Source organism: Drosophila montana, unplaced genomic scaffold (assembly GCF_035044405.1).
Source record: "Drosophila montana isolate Dmon_TW-CO22-7 unplaced genomic scaffold, ASM3504440v1 contig_3200_1, whole genome shotgun sequence".
NCBI lineage: Eukaryota > Metazoa > Arthropoda > Insecta > Diptera > Drosophilidae > Drosophila > Drosophila montana.
The window spans coordinates 6766001-6788311 of NW_026998080.1; the positions used below are offsets into that span (position 1 = coordinate 6766001).

At 40.9% G+C, this 22311-nt stretch overlaps 2 protein-coding genes and 1 pseudogene across 5 annotated transcripts in view; 1 reads left to right on the forward strand and 2 right to left on the reverse strand.

The window, feature by feature from the left end:
• Positions 1-20177, forward strand: part of LOC135432060 (probable G-protein coupled receptor CG31760) — a 58349-nt gene extending 38172 nt beyond the window's left edge. For 2 of the 4 annotated variants that reach the window (XM_064687521.1, XM_064687524.1), the window contains 10 exons: positions 9835-9967; positions 10077-10220; positions 10398-10598; positions 11684-11752; positions 13597-13706; positions 14087-14301; positions 16244-16382; positions 16549-16654; positions 16739-16901; positions 18897-20177. In XM_064687521.1, the coding sequence (XP_064543591.1) occupies positions 9835-9967; positions 10077-10220; positions 10398-10598; positions 11684-11752; positions 13597-13706; positions 14087-14301; positions 16244-16382; positions 16549-16654; positions 16739-16901; positions 18897-20098 (2482 nt within the window). In that variant the 3' untranslated portion in view covers positions 20099-20177. Of the gene's footprint in view, positions 1-9243; positions 9320-9834; positions 9968-10076; positions 10221-10397; positions 10599-11683; positions 11753-13596; positions 13707-14086; positions 14302-16243; positions 16383-16548; positions 16655-16738; positions 16902-16979; positions 17136-18896 lie in introns of those variants that run through there. The other 2 variants (XM_064687525.1, XM_064687523.1) reach the window with 2 other exon arrangements.
• LOC135432370 (odorant receptor 59a-like) lies at positions 1163-2585 on the reverse strand (annotated as a pseudogene).
• LOC135431738 (uncharacterized) lies at positions 2775-3208 on the reverse strand. The gene is made up of 2 exons (XM_064687011.1): positions 3049-3208; positions 2775-2990 (listed from the first exon to the last, which is right to left on the reverse strand). Exons 1-2 carry the CDS (start codon positions 3191-3193, stop codon positions 2812-2814), a joined length of 324 nt encoding a protein of 107 aa, XP_064543081.1. The 5' UTR covers positions 3194-3208; the 3' UTR covers positions 2775-2811.
• Positions 20178-22311: the final 2134 nt, after the last annotated feature.

Sequence of the window (22311 nt, forward strand, 5' to 3'; positions counted from 1 at the left end):
TCCCCTAATATATATTCTGTCTGAATCTATGTTTTTTCCCAGATACGTGCTAAAAATCTTATCCAAAAAGCGATTTTAATAGATTTCCTTCCTTCATTTGCTTGTTACAAACATGCGCACCAAACCAATACTCTTTGCTGCCCATTTGCAAGTTATACAGGGTATAGCAACAACTTGTGCACAGTTTACAGCCTGGTTGACTGAAATCGTATAGCCCCACAGAACAGTTAGTTACAACATCAAACTGAGTGCCTCAATGTTGCATCCCCATCAACATAATGACAGCTGAAAGCTATTCTCTTGTTTATGGCTAAATTGCGAACATGCCGGGCGTAGGCGGTAAGGGATTTGGGTGAAGTGAAGCGAAGTATGGCGAGGTTGGGCAGAACTCTGCCTCTGCACAATTAGCCAGTCGTCGTCGTGTACGCACTTCCACATCGTTTCATGCATAATTTGTAATTATTGCTTGGCAACGGACAACAACAAGTTCCAACGGACAATCTGTTTTTTAGTCTGCGTCCTGTGGTTCTAATATTACAAGCATTTTGTTTTTGTTTTCGAGTAACGAATTTAGATGTTATCAGCATATTATTAGGAATCTTATACAAAAGTAAAGAGGTTAAACAAGAAATTTGTTCAAATAGCTTTACACTTAATTGAATATTTTTTCAAGTGCTTTATAAATATGTGAAGCAACCTTTCTATGTATCAGTTATCGGTCTGCATTGCAGATTGATTTATTATTAAGCATGTAAGCAAACATGTACTTACCCAAAAATGCACATACGCATTTATAAGTAAGAGGAAGGCCTTTTTTATGCACTAATTACTGAAAGCAAGAGAAATAGCTGGTTAGAATCAGAGTATGGGAAAGTCAGACAAATACAATGAGGATGAAACAATATTGAAAAAATAAAAATTATATTGAGAGTATGATTAGATATTAAGTTAATTATATATTAGTTTATTAGATACATCTTGTTAACATAAAACTTATAATAAAGCATTGAAACCTGTATCCCTTTCTGCAATTCATGAGAATCGCATAGTAGGGCAATATCTAAAACTACAGTTTTTTGTTAGACAGCGAAGCGAAAGGTATAAAAGTACGTTCATATATAAATTTCCACAAATACAGATATATGAACATTATTACGGACTTTTATTGTACCAATTTCTTTCGCATGCGTATTATGATGGTGAATAGTGAGTAGGCGAATTTGAGTGTTGAAAAAAACGTGTCCATATGAATGCGTAGCATGCCACCAGCCACTGCTGTGCTCCCTTTCAATGAGCGCTCCACAAACAGCATCAGTTTCTTCTTAAAACTCCGATGCTGCGATATCCAATTACAGCTGAATGCCGAATAGTGCAGCTTTCCAAACCAGAGCTCATTGTCTGTACCATAGTAGCAGATGGGAAAGATTTGTAGCGGAATAGCCAAAGCATAAAACAAGAAATATATTACACTCATGGGCTCTGTAACAAAAAAGAGCAGCCCCGCTACGCTGGTACATATATTCAGCCCAGTCACCGCGAACTGAATCAGCATGGGCAGCGACATGAAGGACTCAATGGTGCGAAACAGTCTGCAAACGAACAAAGGAAATTAAATACTGCAGAGGATGTTTTCGAGATGTTACCTGCTCCAGCAAACGCTTGTGATCGGTTATGCATGCCTCCAGCTGATCCTCAGCGTCCTCGGCATCGTCCACTCCCACCTGCTCTAAGCGCACGTAGAGCATCTTTATATGAGCTGAGATCAGGCACAACATTACGGCTGGAAAACAGTCGTTCGCATAGTTCTGCAGAATTTGAAAGCCAATTCCCATAATCTGATATACGTGGGCAATGTAGAAGTTGCGCGTCGAGTTGACGTAATCAAAGGGAAACCAGCCCGGATACATGAGAGAAGGCTCTTTCTTAAAAATGAATGAAAATTCGGCAAAAATTCCAATTGGCAGATAGATGCCAATAACGACATAGAGAATGTTTCTCAGCTGTGTTCTTAACTGGCTGTAGATGGCTTTCTCTGCCGCACTCTTGATTCGCAAGTCCAGTTGCTTTAGCAGTTGCTCCATTTGCTCGACCTTTTCAAAGTTATAGGCGTATAAGGCGGTCTTTAGCGAACAGGCCAAGCAGGTGGCGAACGTCGTGAGGTTCAAGATATCATCCGAAAAGTTTTTGTTTCTAAAAAGCATTATGCCCAAATGCATGGGATACCAAACGGTTACTATAAGATTTGACAGGAGACTATAGACGATGTAGAGCTGTGTCCATTTCACCTTTTTGTAGGTAACTCCAATTATTTTCCAGGCAGTCCAGTGACTCCTGAAGAAACTTAAGCTGTTGATGAGCATGACGTTGTCCTTCTTCGACGTTCTGCTGTTGATTGAGCCATTTGCTGGTGTCTCGATTTCATATTTATTCTATAATTGTCTTTCAAATTGCTTGTATGATTAAATACTCGTAATTATAGTCATGCCAGCGCGTGTCCACACTAATTACGATAATTAAAATAATAGTAGAAAATGCATTTCCTTTGAGCTATCATTAATTATTTAAATTCTATAAAACCGTTGACATATCTGGCAGTTGATTTCCCGATTTATTTTGAAAATCACCTTTTTCTTACATGAAATTAAAATCGGATAAGGACGAAAATTCATTTATACGCAGATCTTTAAAAAAGAACCTAAAGCAGTTCGGTTGACAAACTAGAAAGCTTCAAAAACCGTTTTAGCGCGATTATAAAAGTTAACATTGTCTTGGGCTTAACGTTGTGAGTAACTTTGCCAACTAGCTTTGTACTTATTTATTTAATATAAATATATCTTTGCTCTCAGTCATGTACTTTTCATAGCCCTCGGTTGTGGATTCCCCTGGCTGTGGAGGCTTGTAGCAGTAGCAGGGATAAACCTTACGCAGCTCCTCCGGTTCCGGCGTAGCACCAGGCTGCGGTGTAGTGGTAAATCTTATGCGCTGCTTCCCTGTAAGCAAACCAATCGGCCATCAATTATCAACAGATGAGGCCTTGTGCGCACATACAGCTCGACTGGTAGTACTGTCTTTGCTGCCAAGTGAGTGGAGCACTTTTTACTGTGCCCGCTCTTGGTGGGGGACCTATGGTCGCCACCAGCAGAGCGAGAAGCGGCAGCAGCAGCAGCTGACTTGTCAACGAGTCGAACAACATTTTGCAGCAATACTGACAAATGAAATTTAACGCTTGTGCAACTTTTGCTAATGGATTCCGTAATTATAACAGTTTCAGTCACTTCACGGCCAAGGCGTGCCAAATTTCATTAACCGCGCCAGTTCCTATCGTGCCGTGTCCCAGCAGCGCTTTCAGCTCCAGCTACAGCTGCTCAGTTTGCCACAGGTGGGCGGCAGACAATATTTAATGAAAGTAATCAATTATAAAGAGCAGCAGACATGGCGCACGACCTCGCACATGCCTAGATACGCCATTTAATGCTCAATGACTTTGCACGCTCGATAAATTTCACACATACTTCACACACTCACACACACACACACCGCTTGTAAGCATCAAAAAAGGCAACTGTCTGTCGCTGGCTGGCAGAGCGGAAGCACGGTAACTGCCTGCAATTAGTTGCAACATAAATTTGGCCGCCTAATGGACGGCTGCAGCAAAATTAATGTCGAAATGTTAAAAGTTCGTTTAGTTCATTTAGGTGCACTGCCCCATGCGCCCACATTATGTTGCAGCAGCCACAGCCAAAAACAAAGCTCATTTATTTCAGCAGCTTAAAAACGCAGCGTCGAACCTTAGCGAAAAAGGAAATATACAAACAACTAAGTGGAATGAAAAGTTCACTTAGAACTGCCGAAGCTCAAATACCCTTACAGATGTGTTTTTTAGATATACGAAAGGTGATCATCAAATGCTCTTGCTAACGACATTAAACTTTGTTAGTTTGGCTGAAATAATATATACATTTAAAAGTTATCTTTTATAACTTTTTGTATTTGATTTGAATCGAGGAATAAACAAAAATTATAGAAAATATTTGACTTGAAGAACATCCAGAAAGACAGCTATCCAGACAAAGAGACAATAACAATATCGCCATAAACCACAACTAAAAAATATATAAAAACTTCCAAGTAACCTTATCAGTTAGGCAAGCGAACAACGAGGAATCGAGAGTGCTGTTGAAAAAAAAAAAATAAAGGAACTGTAAGTAAATCAAATTCTACTATAATATAATAATAATTAAGATGTATAGAGAAGCACTCTATATGGCCATAGTTTCACAAGCTAATCAAGAATATATGTTACTTGAGTAAATAATAGAATAGAATATTAGAATATTATTAGAGAACGTTAAATATTTCTAAACTAACTCATAACGCCCCATGTGTAGGGTTATGAAAATGTTGCAGCAATAAGTTGGTGCTCGCCGCCAGAGCAGGCTAAAGTTGAACTTGCCAACTGGGTCGTGTTAATAATGGTATGGCTATCAGTATTCCATTAGTTGTGAGACTAGCCGCAAAATTAATTTGTTTACGTCGTGGAAGCAAACTGGCGGCAACCGCCTGTAACGAGCCAGCGTGGCCAACTTGAAGTCGGGACGGCGGCGAGCAAAGTTTGCTAATTGATTTAATTTATGTATTATGCTGTGCTATATACCATGATAAATGCAGGCGGACAACAATGGGCCATTGTTGGCAAGCAACATTAACTTAATAATATTAAAAATTATTTGGCACTTCGAAGGGCCAGCTAAATGCGCATTAGTTAGGAGCAGGAAAAACAAACAGAGACCAGAACCCCAACTCGACCGTCTCAAGCGACCGACCACCTCAACCTCAACCTCAACCTCAAACTGGAACTGGAACGCAAATAAGTATAAAGCACAAATCACATTAAGCGCCCGCTGTGAGCACAGAGAAAGGACATGCCGCCATTGCGCTTGGGCGATGTCCTGGGCGCGTGGACTGCTCAGGCATGCTTGCTGGGGCAATAATTTTATTGGATTTCATTTAAGTTTCGCTTAGCGTGCGCTGTTTGCAACAAATTTACAATATTACGCCAGGGCAACGGAATAGGGTTATGGGTGCAGGGTTGGTATTCAAATAAACCGAGCGTTGTATTTATTTGACTTTTGCAGCAATATGTACAACAGACATTCAGACATTATAAATATATATTTATACGTATATATGCCAAAGTCTGCCAAAGCATAATGAGGCAAACGGAACCGGATGTATCAAATATTGCAATAAGCATGCCTTTGAGTGTGTACAACGTGCATAGACTGTTGGCCAGGGGCCTGTGGATGATCGACAGTTGCTTGTTACCCGGCGAGATGTCGAGCTGCAACGTCTGAATATACATGATTATGACATGGGGATGCCAATGCCGGTGCCCATACCTATATGCAAGTGCTTAACTGTTACATGAGTCTGCTCGTTCACATGATAGATTTCTGCCAGTCATGTGTGTGCGTGTGTGTGTGTGTGTGTGTTTTCATGTTTACCCTCCATTCAAGTGGAGATTCGCTCCAATCTCAAAGGATGTCGTTTACATTCCTTGTGCAACTCATATTGCATGTCAACGCACTTATGCAGCCATTCCAACTAAAGTCCACCTGCCGGTTATGCTTTGGATGCCAATTATGCTTCAAACTGTAACAACTTGCCATTTGACATTGCATGCGATGGCCACAATGTCAATGTCTTGTCAGCGGCCAATTACACGCAACATTGCAGCGTCGACAGCAAGGATAACAACAATGGCAGCTCGTGTCCTTGTCAGCGCATTGGCCTTTTGATCCAGCCACAACTGCCAAGTGCAGCTATTTCCAATAGATGAAGACAAAAAAACAATAACAAGGCCAAATGGCCAACAAACAACAACAGCAAAAGACTTTCTCCATTCAGTCAGGTTTTCTTCTCTTTTTTTTTGTGTATTGAACCCAAGCAATAATTGCAAATTACTTTGCTATTCAATGCAGAAATGAAAAACGAAAATTAATATTTTCTATTCTGTTCTTTGGTAATTGAACAAATAGGAATCATGCAGTTGACAGCGCTCGACTAGCAATTACCCTGTGCGACTTCTTGCCTTTTAAGCTAACACTTTGATAAATTTCGAATGCTCTTTGAAAGGTTTTCTTGTGCAATATACAAATATATGTGACGATGTATAGACTTTCTTCAGTTCGGGGCAACAGCAAGAAAAACAAACAGAAAGATGGCCAAAAAACAATCTTAATACTAATTTATTCCGCAGCTAAGCATCCCCATCCCCCTGCCTGTTGTACAAGCACATCCTGAACATTATTTTCCCCCAGTTCCATCCATTTTATGTAGAGCTGTTATACAAATAGACGGGCCTACAGTTTATTAGGCTATTAAAAATGTAGACGAACTGAACGTAGTTCAACTATTAAATTTGGCATTTGCATAGCCTCGTTTCTGCCTGTGCACAATTTTGTGATCAATTTTAGGCATGTAACCGCATATTTGGATGGCTTACCAACAATGTCATCGAGGTGAAAACTGCAAAAGTGAAGCCGATTATGTGCATTAGTTGAGGCCGCACACACGCCTGACTGTCGTGTGAAGTAGTTTGCCGCACATTGGCAAATAAGTGCGTGCATGGCGTATACGTAATGCGCCAACAAATCCAACCAGGCGAGTTGTTTACAAACTGCGTGCGTGTGTTGAGAAGTGAAAGGGTCTGGCATTTGCCACATACACACACTTATGTGATGTTGTGCCCATAGCCAAAATACGCACTACCACCAGCAGAGCACACTTAATGCACTCGACAACAGCACACGCACACACACACACACAAACAAGTGTGTGTAGTAGCGTATGCGTATTAGCTGTCACAATTTTTAAATGGCGCGCACGTGCTGTGCGTGTGTGTCAGGTTTTTCTGTTTAAGCTGCAAGAATGCATTTCAGCTGTGCACGTATTCCGTGAGCTGTGCACGTGCTTGGCTGGGCTTAAGTATTTGTTTCACACACACAGCTCCAGCTTAGTAGCTACCGCGTGTATCCATTTACTGCATCCTGTTCTTGTTTGCTATTGTCTAGTCAAATATTTAGATGAAATTTACTTCAAACACTGACAACAATATAAATATACCCTTTTAAAATACGCAAATTAAGTGTATTTCAAGTTTCTATGGACTGTTGCCAGCTGCTACACGTAAAGCCAACATTTAATTAGGCAATTTTCGAATACGACTACGCTGAGCAAAGCCAGCTACAAGCGCAAGCTGGCAAAACCAATTATGCTAATCAGCTGAACGCTGAGGCACAAGTGACCCCATGGCCCAGTACAAGGCCAAGAACGTAAAAAGCTTAATAAAAGCCATGGCATCCGCATTGTTTATTCTTCCGCGACAAAATTGAAAATCAACAGGCATTTAAATAAAAACAGAATTGGAAGCGGAAGCGGAAAATCTGACGACAGCAATTAATTGACAGCTCATTTGTAGGCATTGGGCCACACTTAATCAAAGGCACATCAAGTATACGCCACCAGGCACGGCACATTGCCACATCAGCAATGTGACTGCTGCTATTAAAACTGGCCAATGTATCCTCTTCACGCAGACACTGCCAACGGCGGCAAAGTAATAAATCAATATGAGCCGCACAAAACTCATTGGGGCAGATACCCGGTCAGCTCGATAAGCTTATTTTCCGATATCCGTTTACAAATTATCTTCAAAACTGTCAACAACAACAGCAGCAACAACAGCCACATCAGCAGCGCTGACAAAACGAAACCACAGGAAATAAAAGGCAAGCAAATAAGAATGGCAATGAGAAAATGATCCTTGTCGTGCGACACACAAAGGCGTTCGGGGATCAACTACAGGAGAATTAACATAATCATTATTATAATGTAATATGGGCATTGTGTAGTCCTGCTACATACTGCGCCCCGATGCGCCCAGATATCCCTTTTTGCAATCAATAAGTTGTCAGAAACAATCAAATAAATACAAACTGATATGTCAATATTAACTGACAGCCGCATGAAACTCCGGACCCGATACGGCACGGGATCCGGGACCCGGGACCCGCACATTAGGCCTAACTATGTGTGCCGCAGTGTGTGTGCCACAGTGTGTGTTAAAAAAGAGAAAAGGTCTCCCAACTGATGCGTCGTTTAGACGGGCAGACGACACGAGGCACATTGGGCAAACAAAATATTTTTAAATTGCAATTAAAAATTATATATATATATATATATATATATATATATATGTGTGTATAACTTTTCCCATTGAATTTAATTAAATAAATTGTCAGTTTGTTCTTTTTTTAATTGAAAGGCAATTAACAACGAACTATACAAAATAATACACATACAAATACAGGCTGGTTAAACTGTTCCAAGCATTATAAAAGGCTCGAAGAATACATTAAAGAGAATACATATATAAGCCTATTTAAATTAATGATTTATTCTGATGTTATGCAAACATAAAGCTATCAATCAATCAAAAACCACAATCAACCATTATTTTTATGCATCAATTTGAACCGCAAAAATTTAAAAGATTCGAAAATAATTGTGTTCAAATTGAATGAAATTAAACGACCCGCATATATTAAAATACTTTTTAAACGATTTTCGTTTGGAAAGAATATTACAAAAAAAAACGAAGTATAAAATATAATAAGAGAAAAAAATAAAGGTAATAAAAATATATGTAATAATAAATAATCATTTAATAAAAAAAATTTAATAAATAAATAATCATATAATAAAATAAATATATAATCAATAATACCTTATTAGAAAAAAACTATTATAACAAATGTTTTTTTATAAAATGAAAAAGTAAAATCGACACTTAAAAAACACACAAGTACGGCAGAAACTGCTAAAACTTTAAAATTTTCTTGTAATTTTATATAAACCTATCTAAGTTTATGGAACCAAATCCAACTCATGCCATATAGACTCTCTGGCTACAATTAAGCTATTATAATTGCTTTGGTTGTTTGCATAGTCTAAATAAAAAAATTAACTTGAATAATATGTAGTTTCGGGACACTGTGCCAATGTAAACCTTGGATTATGCGTAAAATTCTAGATGTGTTCCGGCTGGCCTGGCCTGGCTGCTTGGGAATGCGTGTAATTGGGTGTTGTCGGATGCCCATGCCAATGCGTACACATATAGAATTTCTAGACTGTTGTGCGAGTCGTCTGGGTTGGCTTTAACGGCTGTCGGCTGTTGGCTGTCGGGTGGCGGACTTAGTGCACCCTTTTCATGGCTTTATGTCTTTGTGAAACGACAGGGCAGCAGGCAGCGACAGCGGTAGGACAAGAAAATAATTTTCTACTATTTTTTTGCGTTCGTTTTCATTGAGAAACCGGAACCATAACACGCTTGTTAGTTTCCGCCTGGCCTTTATCCTTTATCCTTTCTATTTCCGACTCACACACATACACGCGCATATGCGCAATCAAAGGCGGAATTTATTGTTTGTTATCGCTCGCAGTACAAAACAAAAATATAAAAAAAATAAAACGTAGCCAACACACACAACAAAATGCGATCCAGTGGCTGGGCACAGAATGCCCTTTGGTCTGGCTTGGACTGGACTGGCCCGACCCCACATACATACACACTCACTTATTTACTTACGAATACATAAATATGAGCCGCTGGCTGCACGTTTTATTGAATTGATTTTATAAATGACGCCATTTGGCTTAAGTGCCGCCCAGTTGATTGTTAAATTGATAGATTAATAACATACATTTTTAATGCCCTCCAATGATCAATGCGACTCTTTCTCATTCTGTCTGCTCATTGTTGCCTACTTTCAGGGGCACATCTGGCATTGATATTGACCTGCGACGCGTGGACATCGACCAATGCCCGCAGCGGCATACGCCCGGCACGAAGCGACCGCTGAACATTTTTGCCGGCACCGACAAGTGTAAACAGCGCACCACCATGGTGGGTAGTTAAAATACGTTAGAGCCGCAATCAGAAGTCAATTGCTATCACATTCATTTTCATTTTCATTTGCACTTTCCACTTTCAATTCCACTCTCACCTTGCACAGTGCGAGCCGATTATGGGTCTGGGCTTTCGGCGTGGCTCCTACAAATGCCTGTGCCGCAAGGGCTTTTACTTTCCCGACGTCGCCTCGCTGCACAAGTTCTTCAATGGCAGCCTGCTTGAGGAGGAGTACGAGAAACTGATGCTGGTAGGTTGAAAGGTATTATGGTATAAATTACCATCAACACATCTTCTGTGTAATGGTAACGGAAGCAGCACAGAATAACAGAATCCGCTGAGTCAGGTGTGCTTGCAGTAATTGGCAACGCTTAACCGAAACTCTCATTTAAAATGTAACCCCCATATCTCCGGCTCATTTCCGCAGGGCAAGAACTCAACGTATAACAGCAACAACGAATACGAATGCCAGCCCTGTGCCGAGGGCTGTGACTCCTGTGAAGATGCCTCGCCCTGCATTGCCGCCCTCAATTGGCCCATGCGCAGCAGCATCCTGGCGCTGGCCTGCATCGTCATCGGCCTGCTGCCACCGGCCGCCTGGTTCACATTTCGCTATCAACAAGTCAAGGTAAGTGGCCAGCACACGTCTCACAATTCTCAGCAATGGGCCAAATAGAATTATTCTGTTGGCTCTGTATTAAGTGCTGGGCTAGTACATTTTCAGTGTTTTTATCCTCCCCCCTCGCTTGTTTAAAATGGCCAGCGAACTTTTTATAAGCCAGCGCTCGAACTGTGGAGGGGCTTAAGCAAAATTGACTTTAGCGCCGTTGTCAACTGGCTGCGCTGTCAGCTGCTGGACGAGGCCAACCTAAGCTGCTGTCATTGGAATGCTAAGCTGCTTAGCATTGTTAGTTTCAAGTTAATTTTGTACGTGCTGCGTGCGTCTGTGTTTTTTCCGTGTCCGTGTGCTCGTGGTGGACCAACAATAACGGAAAAGGATATGGTTCCGCATAAACGGAAGTGCAAACATTCACACACACAGACAGAGAGAGATAGAGAGAGTTATCCAGCGACTTCAGACTGCAGAACGCGGCCAGTCCGATGCCACTTGAGCGCTCATTAGGTTCGTCCATGGAGCAGACACAGTCTCTGGCGTATAGTTTTAAACCGTTTTGAACTTTACAAGGGGGGGATTGTGGGAGTGAAAGTCGTACGTAGTACAGCTATGTGTACATTCTATATGTAAGCAGAGTGAATTATTAAATTTCCTTTGCCCCTGTTGCTTCTGTCTGTGCCTCAGTGGTGCGAATCAGCGCAGTCAGCCAACTAAACTGTTTTTATTTCAAATGCGATTCTGTCGCATTAATGTCGGCGTCTCTCGAGGTCGATGTCGCTAGTAGATTCTACAGTGCCCCCGTCGGCAGTGCCAGTTCAAAACTAATTAAATGCCGCTAAGTCCTACTCAGTCTAACAAGCAGCCAAGTGTGACTGCGACTGGTAGTAAATAGCTCTACGCTATCCGCCTTTTGGGTGACCTCCTTGTGTTTGGTGCTATGCGCAATTGTGCAGATGAGACGATTTCAATTTTGAATTTAAGCTAAGCCACGCCACGTGCTTAACTCTTATTCCGCTCAGCACTCAGCTGATATACGATAGCTGCCTTCAAACTAGTCTTAAGCCATTCAACAACTTTTTGTATTTAACCATTTTCAGGTTGTGCGCGCCGCTAGTCCAGCTCTTTTACGGGTCATCGCACTGGGCGCCTTCTTCATCTACTGCACGGTAAGCCAATTCGAATATAATTTGGGCATAGATTTAAGCTAGACCTAAAATACTCAACACAGTTTACAGCTTGTTGAACTTCATTGCATACTTAAAACAAGTAGATTTTGTGAAAGTTTTTGTTTGTCTATTTGAATAATATGCGAAAGGGGTAGAACACTTATAATTGATAGCAGCGCATATATTTCGTTTTCACACTAAGCGAAGTAGAGTATATTGGTTTGATAATGTCTAAGCATGAAAATTTTTAATTTATTTTAGTTACTTGAATCAGATTTCAAGTAATCCAAATTAAAAATATTTGAAGCAAACTACATTTAAAAAATAGATTTCCTAAACTTTTGAAAAACGGCCATAAAATAAAAAACATTTTTGAAATAAATTAATTTGCAAGACTAAAAAAGTGCATCCCATTTAGAAAAAATGCACTAATTTATAACATTTTGAAGAAAACTTTTGAAAATTTCGAATCATATTAATAGATTTTCTTATATATTAGGAGTTGGAATTAGTATATAATATTTTCTAGAGATGGTTTCGAATATAAGAGAAAATGTTAAATTTTTATTTATTACAAGTTTTTAAAATTAAAAAAAAATAATTTTTTTTTTATTGTAAGGCTCCGGACAAATGGTTCAACCCTGAAGCCCAGTCAAACCCTGAAGCCCTATATGCCTTGCAGTTCGAAATCTGACAGGTGGCTCTTTTATAGAGACCGATCCGAATTATATTCTGTAAACAGAGTATACCGTAGTCGGCTAAAATTTGTTTCCAATACCTAATTGACTCAACATCAGCAGATTAAATTGCTTGGACACACTTGAATCAATTGGGTAGCAGTTGAAAGACAAAAGGGAAAACTCCACTAGCAAAGGACTCGAGCAGTCAAGCATTATATTTTGTATTTATTATTTTTTGGAATTTTATACACTCGCCCACAGGTAAATAAGTTTATTTAGGATGAACTCGATTTATTGTGGGCAAAATTGTCATATCCATTATGGAATACAATTTGCATAACTAGTAGCTAGATAAAGCTATGAATTTGAGCTAAGAAAAACCGACTCAGCACGTAACAATGACCAGGACCCAATTCAAATAGATTACTTTACAATTTAATTTGATTGATTTATGGCTCGTGACTCAAAAAATAATGCCACACTGGCCAAATAAAGAGCTTTAAACGAGAGTTCATCGTTATCCACACACACACACACACATATATATATATATATATATATTTAAACATACATATATGTGTGTATACATGCCAACAGCAGACAATGCGAGGCAAAAGATATATTGTGCTATTTATCTGAAGCGAGGTGCTTGCCACTTGGCAACACAATAAGTGAAGCCCCAACCAAAGATACAAGTGCGGGGGAAAGGCATTTCGTTGCTTTATGATTTTTTAAATTGTGCTTAGTGGCAGGAAGCAATGATTTCTATCTCCTGATGTTGTTGTTGTTTTTGACTGGGCTCTCGATTTATTAATATTTCAGAATAAACGGAAATACATTACATTTTACGCACAGCTAGCAACAATACAAAAAAAAAAAACATTTCATGCAAAATGTTGACTTTTGTTGTGCTCGAATAGCTCAAAATTTACAGTTGAACGAACAAAATGTTGTCGTACCTATTTCTTTTGCTATTTCCTATTCGCATTTATGGGTCTGGCTCCTGTTCCTGTCACAGGACGTTGGCAACAGCCAAACATTTGCGATTGGAAATAAATTTGTATTTTGCAATTCTAAGTGGCCAAACGGTCTGACAACAATCAGGCATTCGAGTGGTCTAAGTTATTTGCATTTACTTCTTTTTTTTTGTTATCCCCAACACAGAACATTGTCATGTACCCGAATCCGAATCTCTACACATGCACCGCACGCATCTGGCTGCGCGAGATTGGCTTCTCCCTAACCTACGGTGCACTGATGTTGAAAACCTGGCGGTAAGTTGGCAACGCATGCATTTTTATACACTTAGAGAGGGTATTATAGCTTAGTTACGAAATGTGAAACGTATAGAAGGAAACGTTTCCAACAATATAAGTAATATATATATTCAGTATCAAGAACTGAGATGCTTTTCAAGATATCATTTCCCGGCTAAGCAAATATGAACTTCACAATTCTCTTAAAATATCTGCGAAATGATGTCAGAGCGAACAACTTTAAGCAACTTTACAGAAACAGTCGGTCTGAACAGGACTTTCATATAAAGGACACTGCTAAGCCTCATTTCTAAAAGGGTATTCAAGCTTCGGCGTGCCGTAGAAACCCATTTCTGTTCGTTTTAATCATTTCTGTTCCATAACCAAATCTTGTGCAGCATCTCGGTGATATTCCGCGTGCGCTCCGCGAAGGCTGTCAAAATAACAGATGCGGCGCTGCTCAAGCGACTGGGCATAATCTGCGGTGCCATTGGGACATGTTTGCTGGTGCGGACTTTGGTATCGCCACCGGACGTTGTCGTCGGACGCACTGCGGATGACCTTAAAGCGTTTCTATGCAAAACCGATTGGTGGGACTATACATTTACATCGAGTAAGTACAGAGAGATAGGACAGAGAGAGAGAGAGAGAGATTCAAAAATAATTTGATATGCTTGGCACACATGATAAAGTACACTTGATTGAGCCTGAAGCCACTTAAAATCATACCCAACACACAAGCACGCACACACACACACACACACACAAAGCGATAGCTGCAAAAAATAACAGCAGGCAGTATTACGCATACGCACCGTGTGCCATGGCAAAAGAAATACATAAGGCAAAGTGCAAAAATATTGAAATGCCAACGTAGCCAGGACAACGGGCAAAGGGCGGCTGACAACATGTGTGTGCTACGGGCTTAAATTAAAATCCAGTCACGAGGCCACAGACCGCTGTTCCAGCAGCCAGTGCAGCAGCTAAATGCGACTTTTTGTGCGACTGTGTGGCCCCCATTGTGATGCGTCAAAAGGCAGCTCCCACGGACTCGGACTGTATAGCGCTTATTCGCAAATTGCAAGTCAGCCGCATACAGTGCAATAGTTGCCATTCACAAAATGCCCATTTGCTGTCCATTGTGAGCGCCTTTTTTGAGTTCACATGAACCGAATTAAAAAGGCATTTTCTGAGAATGATATACTTTACAGATAGATTTACTATAACAATAGTTGGCTGAATAAGATTAAAGTTTATTTTATCAGGGAATAAAAAAAATAAAAATTTTAATAGAAAAAAATATCTTAATATAGTATATGCGATGGCACTGACTGAGTAACTGACTAACGCAGTGAATAACAAACAGACTGACTAACTGATTGACTGACTGATGACTGATAAACTGAGTGATTGACTGACTGACTAGCTGACAAGCCGATTGGTTGACGTCTGATGACATAATCTGTGTGCTTGGCAAATACGATGTCACAAGCCTGTAAAATGCATTTGGCTCAGCGTCTGACCAACTCGAGAAAGATCGCAGAATTTTATTAAATTTCATATTTCTTATTATTTAATTTATTATAATCAAAGGAAAACAATCATAATTAATTAAACAAAGCTAAATGAATTATAATATAAACAAAAAGTTGCATTTATAATTAATTTTCTAAAGTTTCCAACAAAAAGAAAAGCCCTCAGCAAATTTAAAACTAGAAATGACGAATTTTAATTGCAAACATCTAGCTTAAGTTTTTAATTGAAATTAAATAGGAAAAACTAGTATAAATTCATGCAAGGGAGTTTAATTTTTGTTCTAAATTTGTTATTATTAAAATGCGACTCATAAATCATAGTCAGAGCTATGCAGTTGCCCTCAGCACTTGTGCTGGCCGCTGGCTGATTGCCCGGCGTATAGAATAGACTGATAGTAGTGCTTCGATATGAAAAGGAAAAGCCGAGCAGCAAAGAGTGGCAGCCACAAAGGCATTGCTGAAGCAAGTGGCAGCTGTGCTAATTAAAAAACTTCGATACCCAGCAAAGGTATCTATGCTCTTTGCTGCATTGATGACTGCCTGCACTATGACAACGGTAAAAATCGGGTCTTAAATAACTTTTTTTTATTAAAGTGCGCTTTGCATGGGACAACACGACATGCGCATTAAAAAAAAAAGAAGGGCAAACGGCTGCGTGTCGAGTGCATTAATTTTGCTACTTTGCGCTGAAAGGTATGCTGCAAATTCGTGTTCAGGGCAACAATAATTGAAAATCAGTCGCAACTTTGTGTGTTTGTTAAACGTGTGTTGAATGATTTTTTGTTCGTTTCATAAAGAATACTGTGAACACCATCATGTAAATATAATACATAATATAATCATAAGGCTCGTAGACATTGCCTTCTAATTAAGCAGCTGGCGCACACGTTGAGTGCTGAAGTTTTTAATTAAAATTCCAAGCCAAAGCTAAAAGCCAGACAAATGCACAAAGCAATCAACTAACCAGCAAAAATCTGTGCCCTGTGCCCGGTTCTCTTTTACCCGTACCGTCAAAAACAGTGGAAGTATTATTCTTGGCCTGGGGCGTCCGACTCTGTATCATGGTGCGGAAGGCTCCCTCGGAATTCAATGAGAGCCGCTTCATATCAATGGCCATATACAACGAGTTCCTGCTCACCTGCTTCCTCAACGTGTCCATGTAAGTACCAAGTACCAAGAACCAAGTTTCCAATTGTCAGTAAGAGCAAAACTCAATATTCTGGACTTGCATTCGCTTTCGATTTCAATTTCGATTGCGCTTTTCGTATTATTGTTGAGCTTTCTTTGATTAAATGTTTACCATGCTTTTTGTTTATCCTTGGCAGGCTCTTCCTGCAGTCGCCGGCCAATCCGGATCTGCTCTATATCATATTCTTTTGCCACACACAGCTGACGGTGACCCTGCTGCTGGCTCTCATTTTTGGCAGCAAGGTACGTAGTACCGCAAACACTTGAGCGATTATTTGGATTGTAGCTGTTGTCCATTTTCTTTTCTTTTTTTTCACTCGCACACAGGTTTACATTGTGCTGCGCAGCGGGAAGTCGCATCAGGAGAACATTGGCATGGGCGCCAAGGCATCGGGTGCCAAATTCAATTTTCGACCACAAGTGCGCACCTTCGCCCATCCCAGTTCGGTGACAACATCAACGGCGCCTGCAGCTGGCACCACTTCGGCAGGTAACTAATTGCATCATTATGGCCAACAGAAGGCGACTGCATATCGATGCTTATGACTAACGAGACGTGTCCTGACAGCCAGAAAATTGCTACTTGTCCGCTTTGACAAATGTTCTATGTTGGCCGTGTGGCGCCACAATTGCCCGACCGAATTTATGCACGGCAACACGCAGTTCAAGCATGCTGATTAAGTCAACTCGTCTGTCTGGCGTTTGGACTTTTATTTATGGCACTCTATTTGGCGAATTAAAAAATAAACAGATTGCGAGTGGCGTCAGCTTATCGCTGGCATCGTTGGCCAGCTTTAAATGCTTGCGTAGTGCGCTTAGTTCAGGGATCGAAGCCCTATGAAAAAAAAAACATAAAAATAAATAACTATATATATATACATATGCATGGCATATGAATATGCTCGAATATTCGCAGTTATCTTATGTCAACTTCAACGTTGATTTATGTGCGCACAAAATGTCGCAAATGCTTGATGCGGTTAACCTTAACAGCTGCCGTGTGTGTGTGTGCGTGTATGTGTGTGTGTGCCTTTGTGTGTGGCAGGAAGCAACAGCAGCCATGCGAAAACTTCCGAGTAGATCTCAAAGATACATTTATTTATTTATGTTGAACGTTGGCACAAGAGCCACGAAATTTGTTAAGGGTCTATTCCCAGAAGTCTCTCAATGCCTGATGATGTTCTTTTGATAGGATGTCGCCAAATAGCGAATCACTGATTTAATGGCGAGGTAGTTCAAATTTGACGGTGGCAAAACTTTTGCAGTTCCGCATCGAATGGGGGGCGGCTAAAACAGCTGGGCGTGGCACCCAAACTGATTAAGATCCGTAGAAAAGTTATTATTGGGCGTAATTCAGACGAGTTACGAGCGGTTTGTGTCTAGTGCCGCAATTTAATTTGCCGGCGATGTTTATTACCAACAGAAAGAGAGAGACAGAGAGAGAAACTGACGCTTTATGTTTTAATGCTTTATGAGCGACCTTTTCTCATTGGCGCCTTTTTTTTATATTTAATTTTTTATTGCTCGTATTTCTATTTTGGTAGCGTCTGCTGCCACCGCAAGACGTTAGTTAAATTGTGCGTTAAATTTCAAAACATTTTTGCGCTAGAGACGCGCTTATATTGCGTGCGCGTTTTTAAGCGGCCTGCCATCAATTTGCATATTTAAATTAAACAATAACAACGATGCCAAATATACCCGACTCACACACACACACACACAATTTGGATTTGTGTGGTGAATTTTAAATATTTTTTGTGCAAATATGTAGAGAACTTGCATTGGGGCAGGGGCACATAATAAATTCAATTCTGGCCACTGCCGCTGCTCTCGCTTAATTTCACAGCCATAAATCTAAATCCAGCCACCAAAAAGTTGCCACTTTCTTTTATTTTCTCTTTTTATTTTTTTTTTGTATTCGAAAGTCGCGTCAAGTGGCGCTGAGTGGACTCACTTAAATCACACTGACAGGCTTTCAGTTGAATTGAACGGCCATTTATCATCGTCCAAACAGCAAACCCATGCCCACACACACACACACACACACACACCACAAAACACACACTCACACACTGTAGGCTGTCTTGAGTGAAAGAAAGAACCCAGAACCCACAACTCATAGCCGCAACAGCGTCCATTTTCATTTCCATGTTGCCTGTTTTGTTGCCTGCCACAGCTACAGGAATACGCATTTAAATTGTCCTCGCTGGGGCGAGGGGCGGCGCAGGGCGTTGCGGTGCGGGACGAGCTGGCATTACTTATGCCAGCGCAACTTCTGACACGAGCGCAACTTTTTTAGTGCAAAAGTTGTGAGGGGGCATCTGGGCCGAGCCGAACCGGACTGGGCTGGCAACTTTTCCAGTTGAAAGTTGAGGCTGCGTGTAAACGACGCTTTTTGTGTGGCTGCCGCACTTATTCAGCAATTGTAATTGTTTGGGGCTGAGAAACCGTACGATTTCATCAAGCCAACCATTTCCATTTGCAGAAACCAAGCTGTCCGACCAGGAGGCCCTCGAGGAGATTCGACAGCTGAGCATGCAGCTGCAGCGCATACAGGAAATGGCACCGCCCAAGGGCGTGGCTGTGATGACCATATCGAGCCTGCTGGATGGTCTCAAGACGCCAGGTGGCATGATGATAGTCGCTGCCGCCGCCACACATGCCACCAGCGGCAATGCGTCAACTGCCACGCGGCAAGGTGCGCTGCCGCTGCTGGCACTCAACGCCGAGATGCAAAAGTACAGCCAGCAGCTGCAGCAGAACAACAATGCCAATGGCAGAGCTGCAGCCGCTGCGGCCGCTGCGCGTGGCAGCATACCCAACATGGTGCTAGAGACGCCGCCCTCGACGGCAACACCGACGCCCACAGCTGCCTACGAGGAGCGCGCCACCAATACGGAGCTGAGCGGCGATGATTTCCGTGAACAGCTGCTGCTGCGCCGCAGCGCCGACGGGCACATCATCTGCAGCCGCTGCCTGGACGCGTCCAAGGAGCACTACTATTGCTGTCCGCCGCGCAGCGCCTGCGAGCAGCTGGGCTCCCCACAGCAAGAGGGCAGCCTGAGCTTCGCCAATATCAAGCTGGATTGCATGTGCTCCCAGTCGGAGGATCTAGACCAGACGCAGACGCAGCGGCGACGACCCGCTGCCACGCGCACAGCAGCCACCAATACGCCGCCCAGCAGCTGCAAACGTGGCGCTCGCAACCTACTCGAGGCCGAGGTTAGCATTTCGTATCAAATTTGTGATAACTGTAGAAGTAAGTATAGGCTTAGCGATAAGCCGGCCCCGGCCGGTAGAAGACGCAGCGGCAGCTGTACACAGGCCGAGCCACTGGCGCCGCCAACTCAAACGAGAAGCAGCGAGCTGCTGGATCGTACCGAGACGGTTGTCAGTTGTGTAGCTGTGGCCAAGGTGGCACGCTCCACGGATGACATAGCCCTGTACACGAGCAACATCTTGGCATTGGCAGCGGGTGGGGGCGGTGGAGACAGCGATAGTGAGCCGATGGCACAGCCATCAGCCGAGGCGACCATGTCGCTGGGCAACGTGTCGAACGCATCAAACAATTCGACTAGCCAAACGGACAAGACGAGCGGCAGCGGGTCGGGTCGACCCAAGCGACCCGACAAGCTGATGCTCGATCTGAATGATCGGTCCAAATACACCAAGGAGGTTTCTGTATAGGACGTGAGGAGTGTTCTTTGATCGCAAATCGATAAATGATTATGTTAATGGAAATTAAATAACAAAAGACTTTATGAAATTTAATTGTATTAATATAGCAACTAACTTGATATACATACATATATTATGCGCTTAAAACACAACAATAATAATAATAACTGGAGCCGTTTGACTAAAACGCCTGATTACAGTGAAGCCTAAAAGGGACGGTCAGCGATTAGCATTGCAAGCCAGTGCTAAGTATTTGCAACTATAATGAGCCCCATGTTGTGAATATTTTGCACTTGGCAAACACACAATCACGCACACACACACACAAAAACACAAACACATAAATTTGTGCATAGGTAAACAAGCAGCGCGTCGCCATTTTGTTGTAAGTCATGCGTTTTAGCAGAGAGTGAGAGCGAGAGCGAGAGAGAGGGAAATAGAGGTAGCCATAAATTGAATTTAAATTTAAATAGCGTACGCAATAATTTAGCTAATTTTGCAACGCCCAAAAACTTAAAGAGCAGCAACCAAAATCATCCAAAGCAAACGTGTTATTCATTAAAAATAATATAATTAATTAGAACATGTTTTTGGCATTCTAATCGAGCAGAATATATGTATGTATTAAATATTATAATAGTTACTATTCGTACTTCTAGTTGTAAACTGTAAAATAAACATATCTCTGCCAAAAAAAAAAACAAATAAAATAAATTAAAGTTAAATAAATATAATGCTCACACTTCAGAGCTTTGTTTAATTATAGCTAACAATTAAAAATTACTGACAATTGCCCCCGCTAAACAAAAATAAACAAATACAAGCATAAATACATACAAATTAATTGTAATTAAAATTACAGCTAAATTTTGATTTAGCATTGTTTACAAGTATTTAGTTAAGTTTTGCAGTTATAAATTTAAAAAAAAAAAAATATTTTTAAATACATTCAATGTACGAGAAAAATGCAAATGTTATTTAACTATATAACAATGAATAAAGGTTCAATATGAATGTATCTGTAAATGGGAACGAACTATGCGAATGCCAATGCAACGGCTGCTGCTGACATTAATCGAAGCCCAAATGCAATATTACGCATACGCCCGTTGGGCAGTTTGGAAAATTGTTTCCATCCTGCTCATCGTCCGTTTTTCGGGTAAGTATGTGCACACCTCTATTGGCTAACGGCAACATTAGCCAGTGAAAAAAAGTAGGAGAGCAAAAATAACACACATACTCGAAGACTCTTTCGGTTTATGGGCACGTTATGGTCTTTATCTTTATGGACATGCGTGCGTGTTTGTTTGTGTTTGTGTGACCCTTTTTGCCATTTATGGGCTCGTTTTATGAATGCTTTTTCAACACACGCACACATGCGCCAGCACACACACATACACCATGTGAAGCGTTTTAAAGGAGACGTTAATTTAAATGTTTTTACAGCATTTGCCTGTCGGTCTTTTCAGTGCCGCCTCATCTGATGTTTGTTGTTTGCCTTCCAAATTAAAATTCCCAGCCGGCTGACAGTTTCTGTTAAAGACCCTCAAACACACACACGCACACGCACACGCACACACACCCGCATGCATGAACACATCATACGATAGGGCCCAAGTGTTATCAAGTTTATAAAGGACTCTTGCTGTGGAAGTGCGTGTATTGAATTTTAAGCATCTTACGGAAGCGGCAACATTTTAACTTAAATTAATTTAAAGCTGCCTCTTGGTGTGCTGCTTGAAAAGGCACTTCATACATCACGCATTTAAGAATTTTATTTACAAATTTTTTTATTAAATGCCCTAGCGGAAATCTCTATAGGGTTATACTCAAGCTATAAAAAAAACGTAAACATGCAAATTGCATAATAAATACCCAGGTTCTTTAAAAAAATAAAAATAAAGAAAAAAAAGGTAAGCAAATTAAGAAATAGCTATGAGACACTTTAAGTTATACAACAACGACATTTGAATTAAAGGCTTGAGTATAGAAGATATTCCAGTCGAACCCTCTCGATAAATCTTTTTATTCACTTGAAACTTGAAGGAAACTTTCAGGTTTTCTCAACAAGAAAGTTATGCCATAAAAAATTACTGTAAGGTACCTCAACAAAGTTTAACATTAAGTCTCTGATAGCTAAAGAAATGTATCATTTAAATGGTAAGTGCGTGAAACTTAAACAGATACTAAAAATTGCAACTGCTAAAGAAAGGCAATAAAAA

What these genes read in the sequence shown, in the direction of transcription:
- LOC135431738 (XM_064687011.1), bottom strand. Translation starts at nt 3,193, where the DNA reads ATGTTGTTCGACTCGTTGACAAGTCAGCTGCTGCTGCTGCCGCTTCTC. An exon ending in ACAGTACTACCAGTCGAGCT is followed by an intron (nt 2,991 to 3,048) that starts GTATGTGCGCAC and finishes GTTTGCTTACAG; the next exon opens with GGAAGCAGCGCATAAGATTT.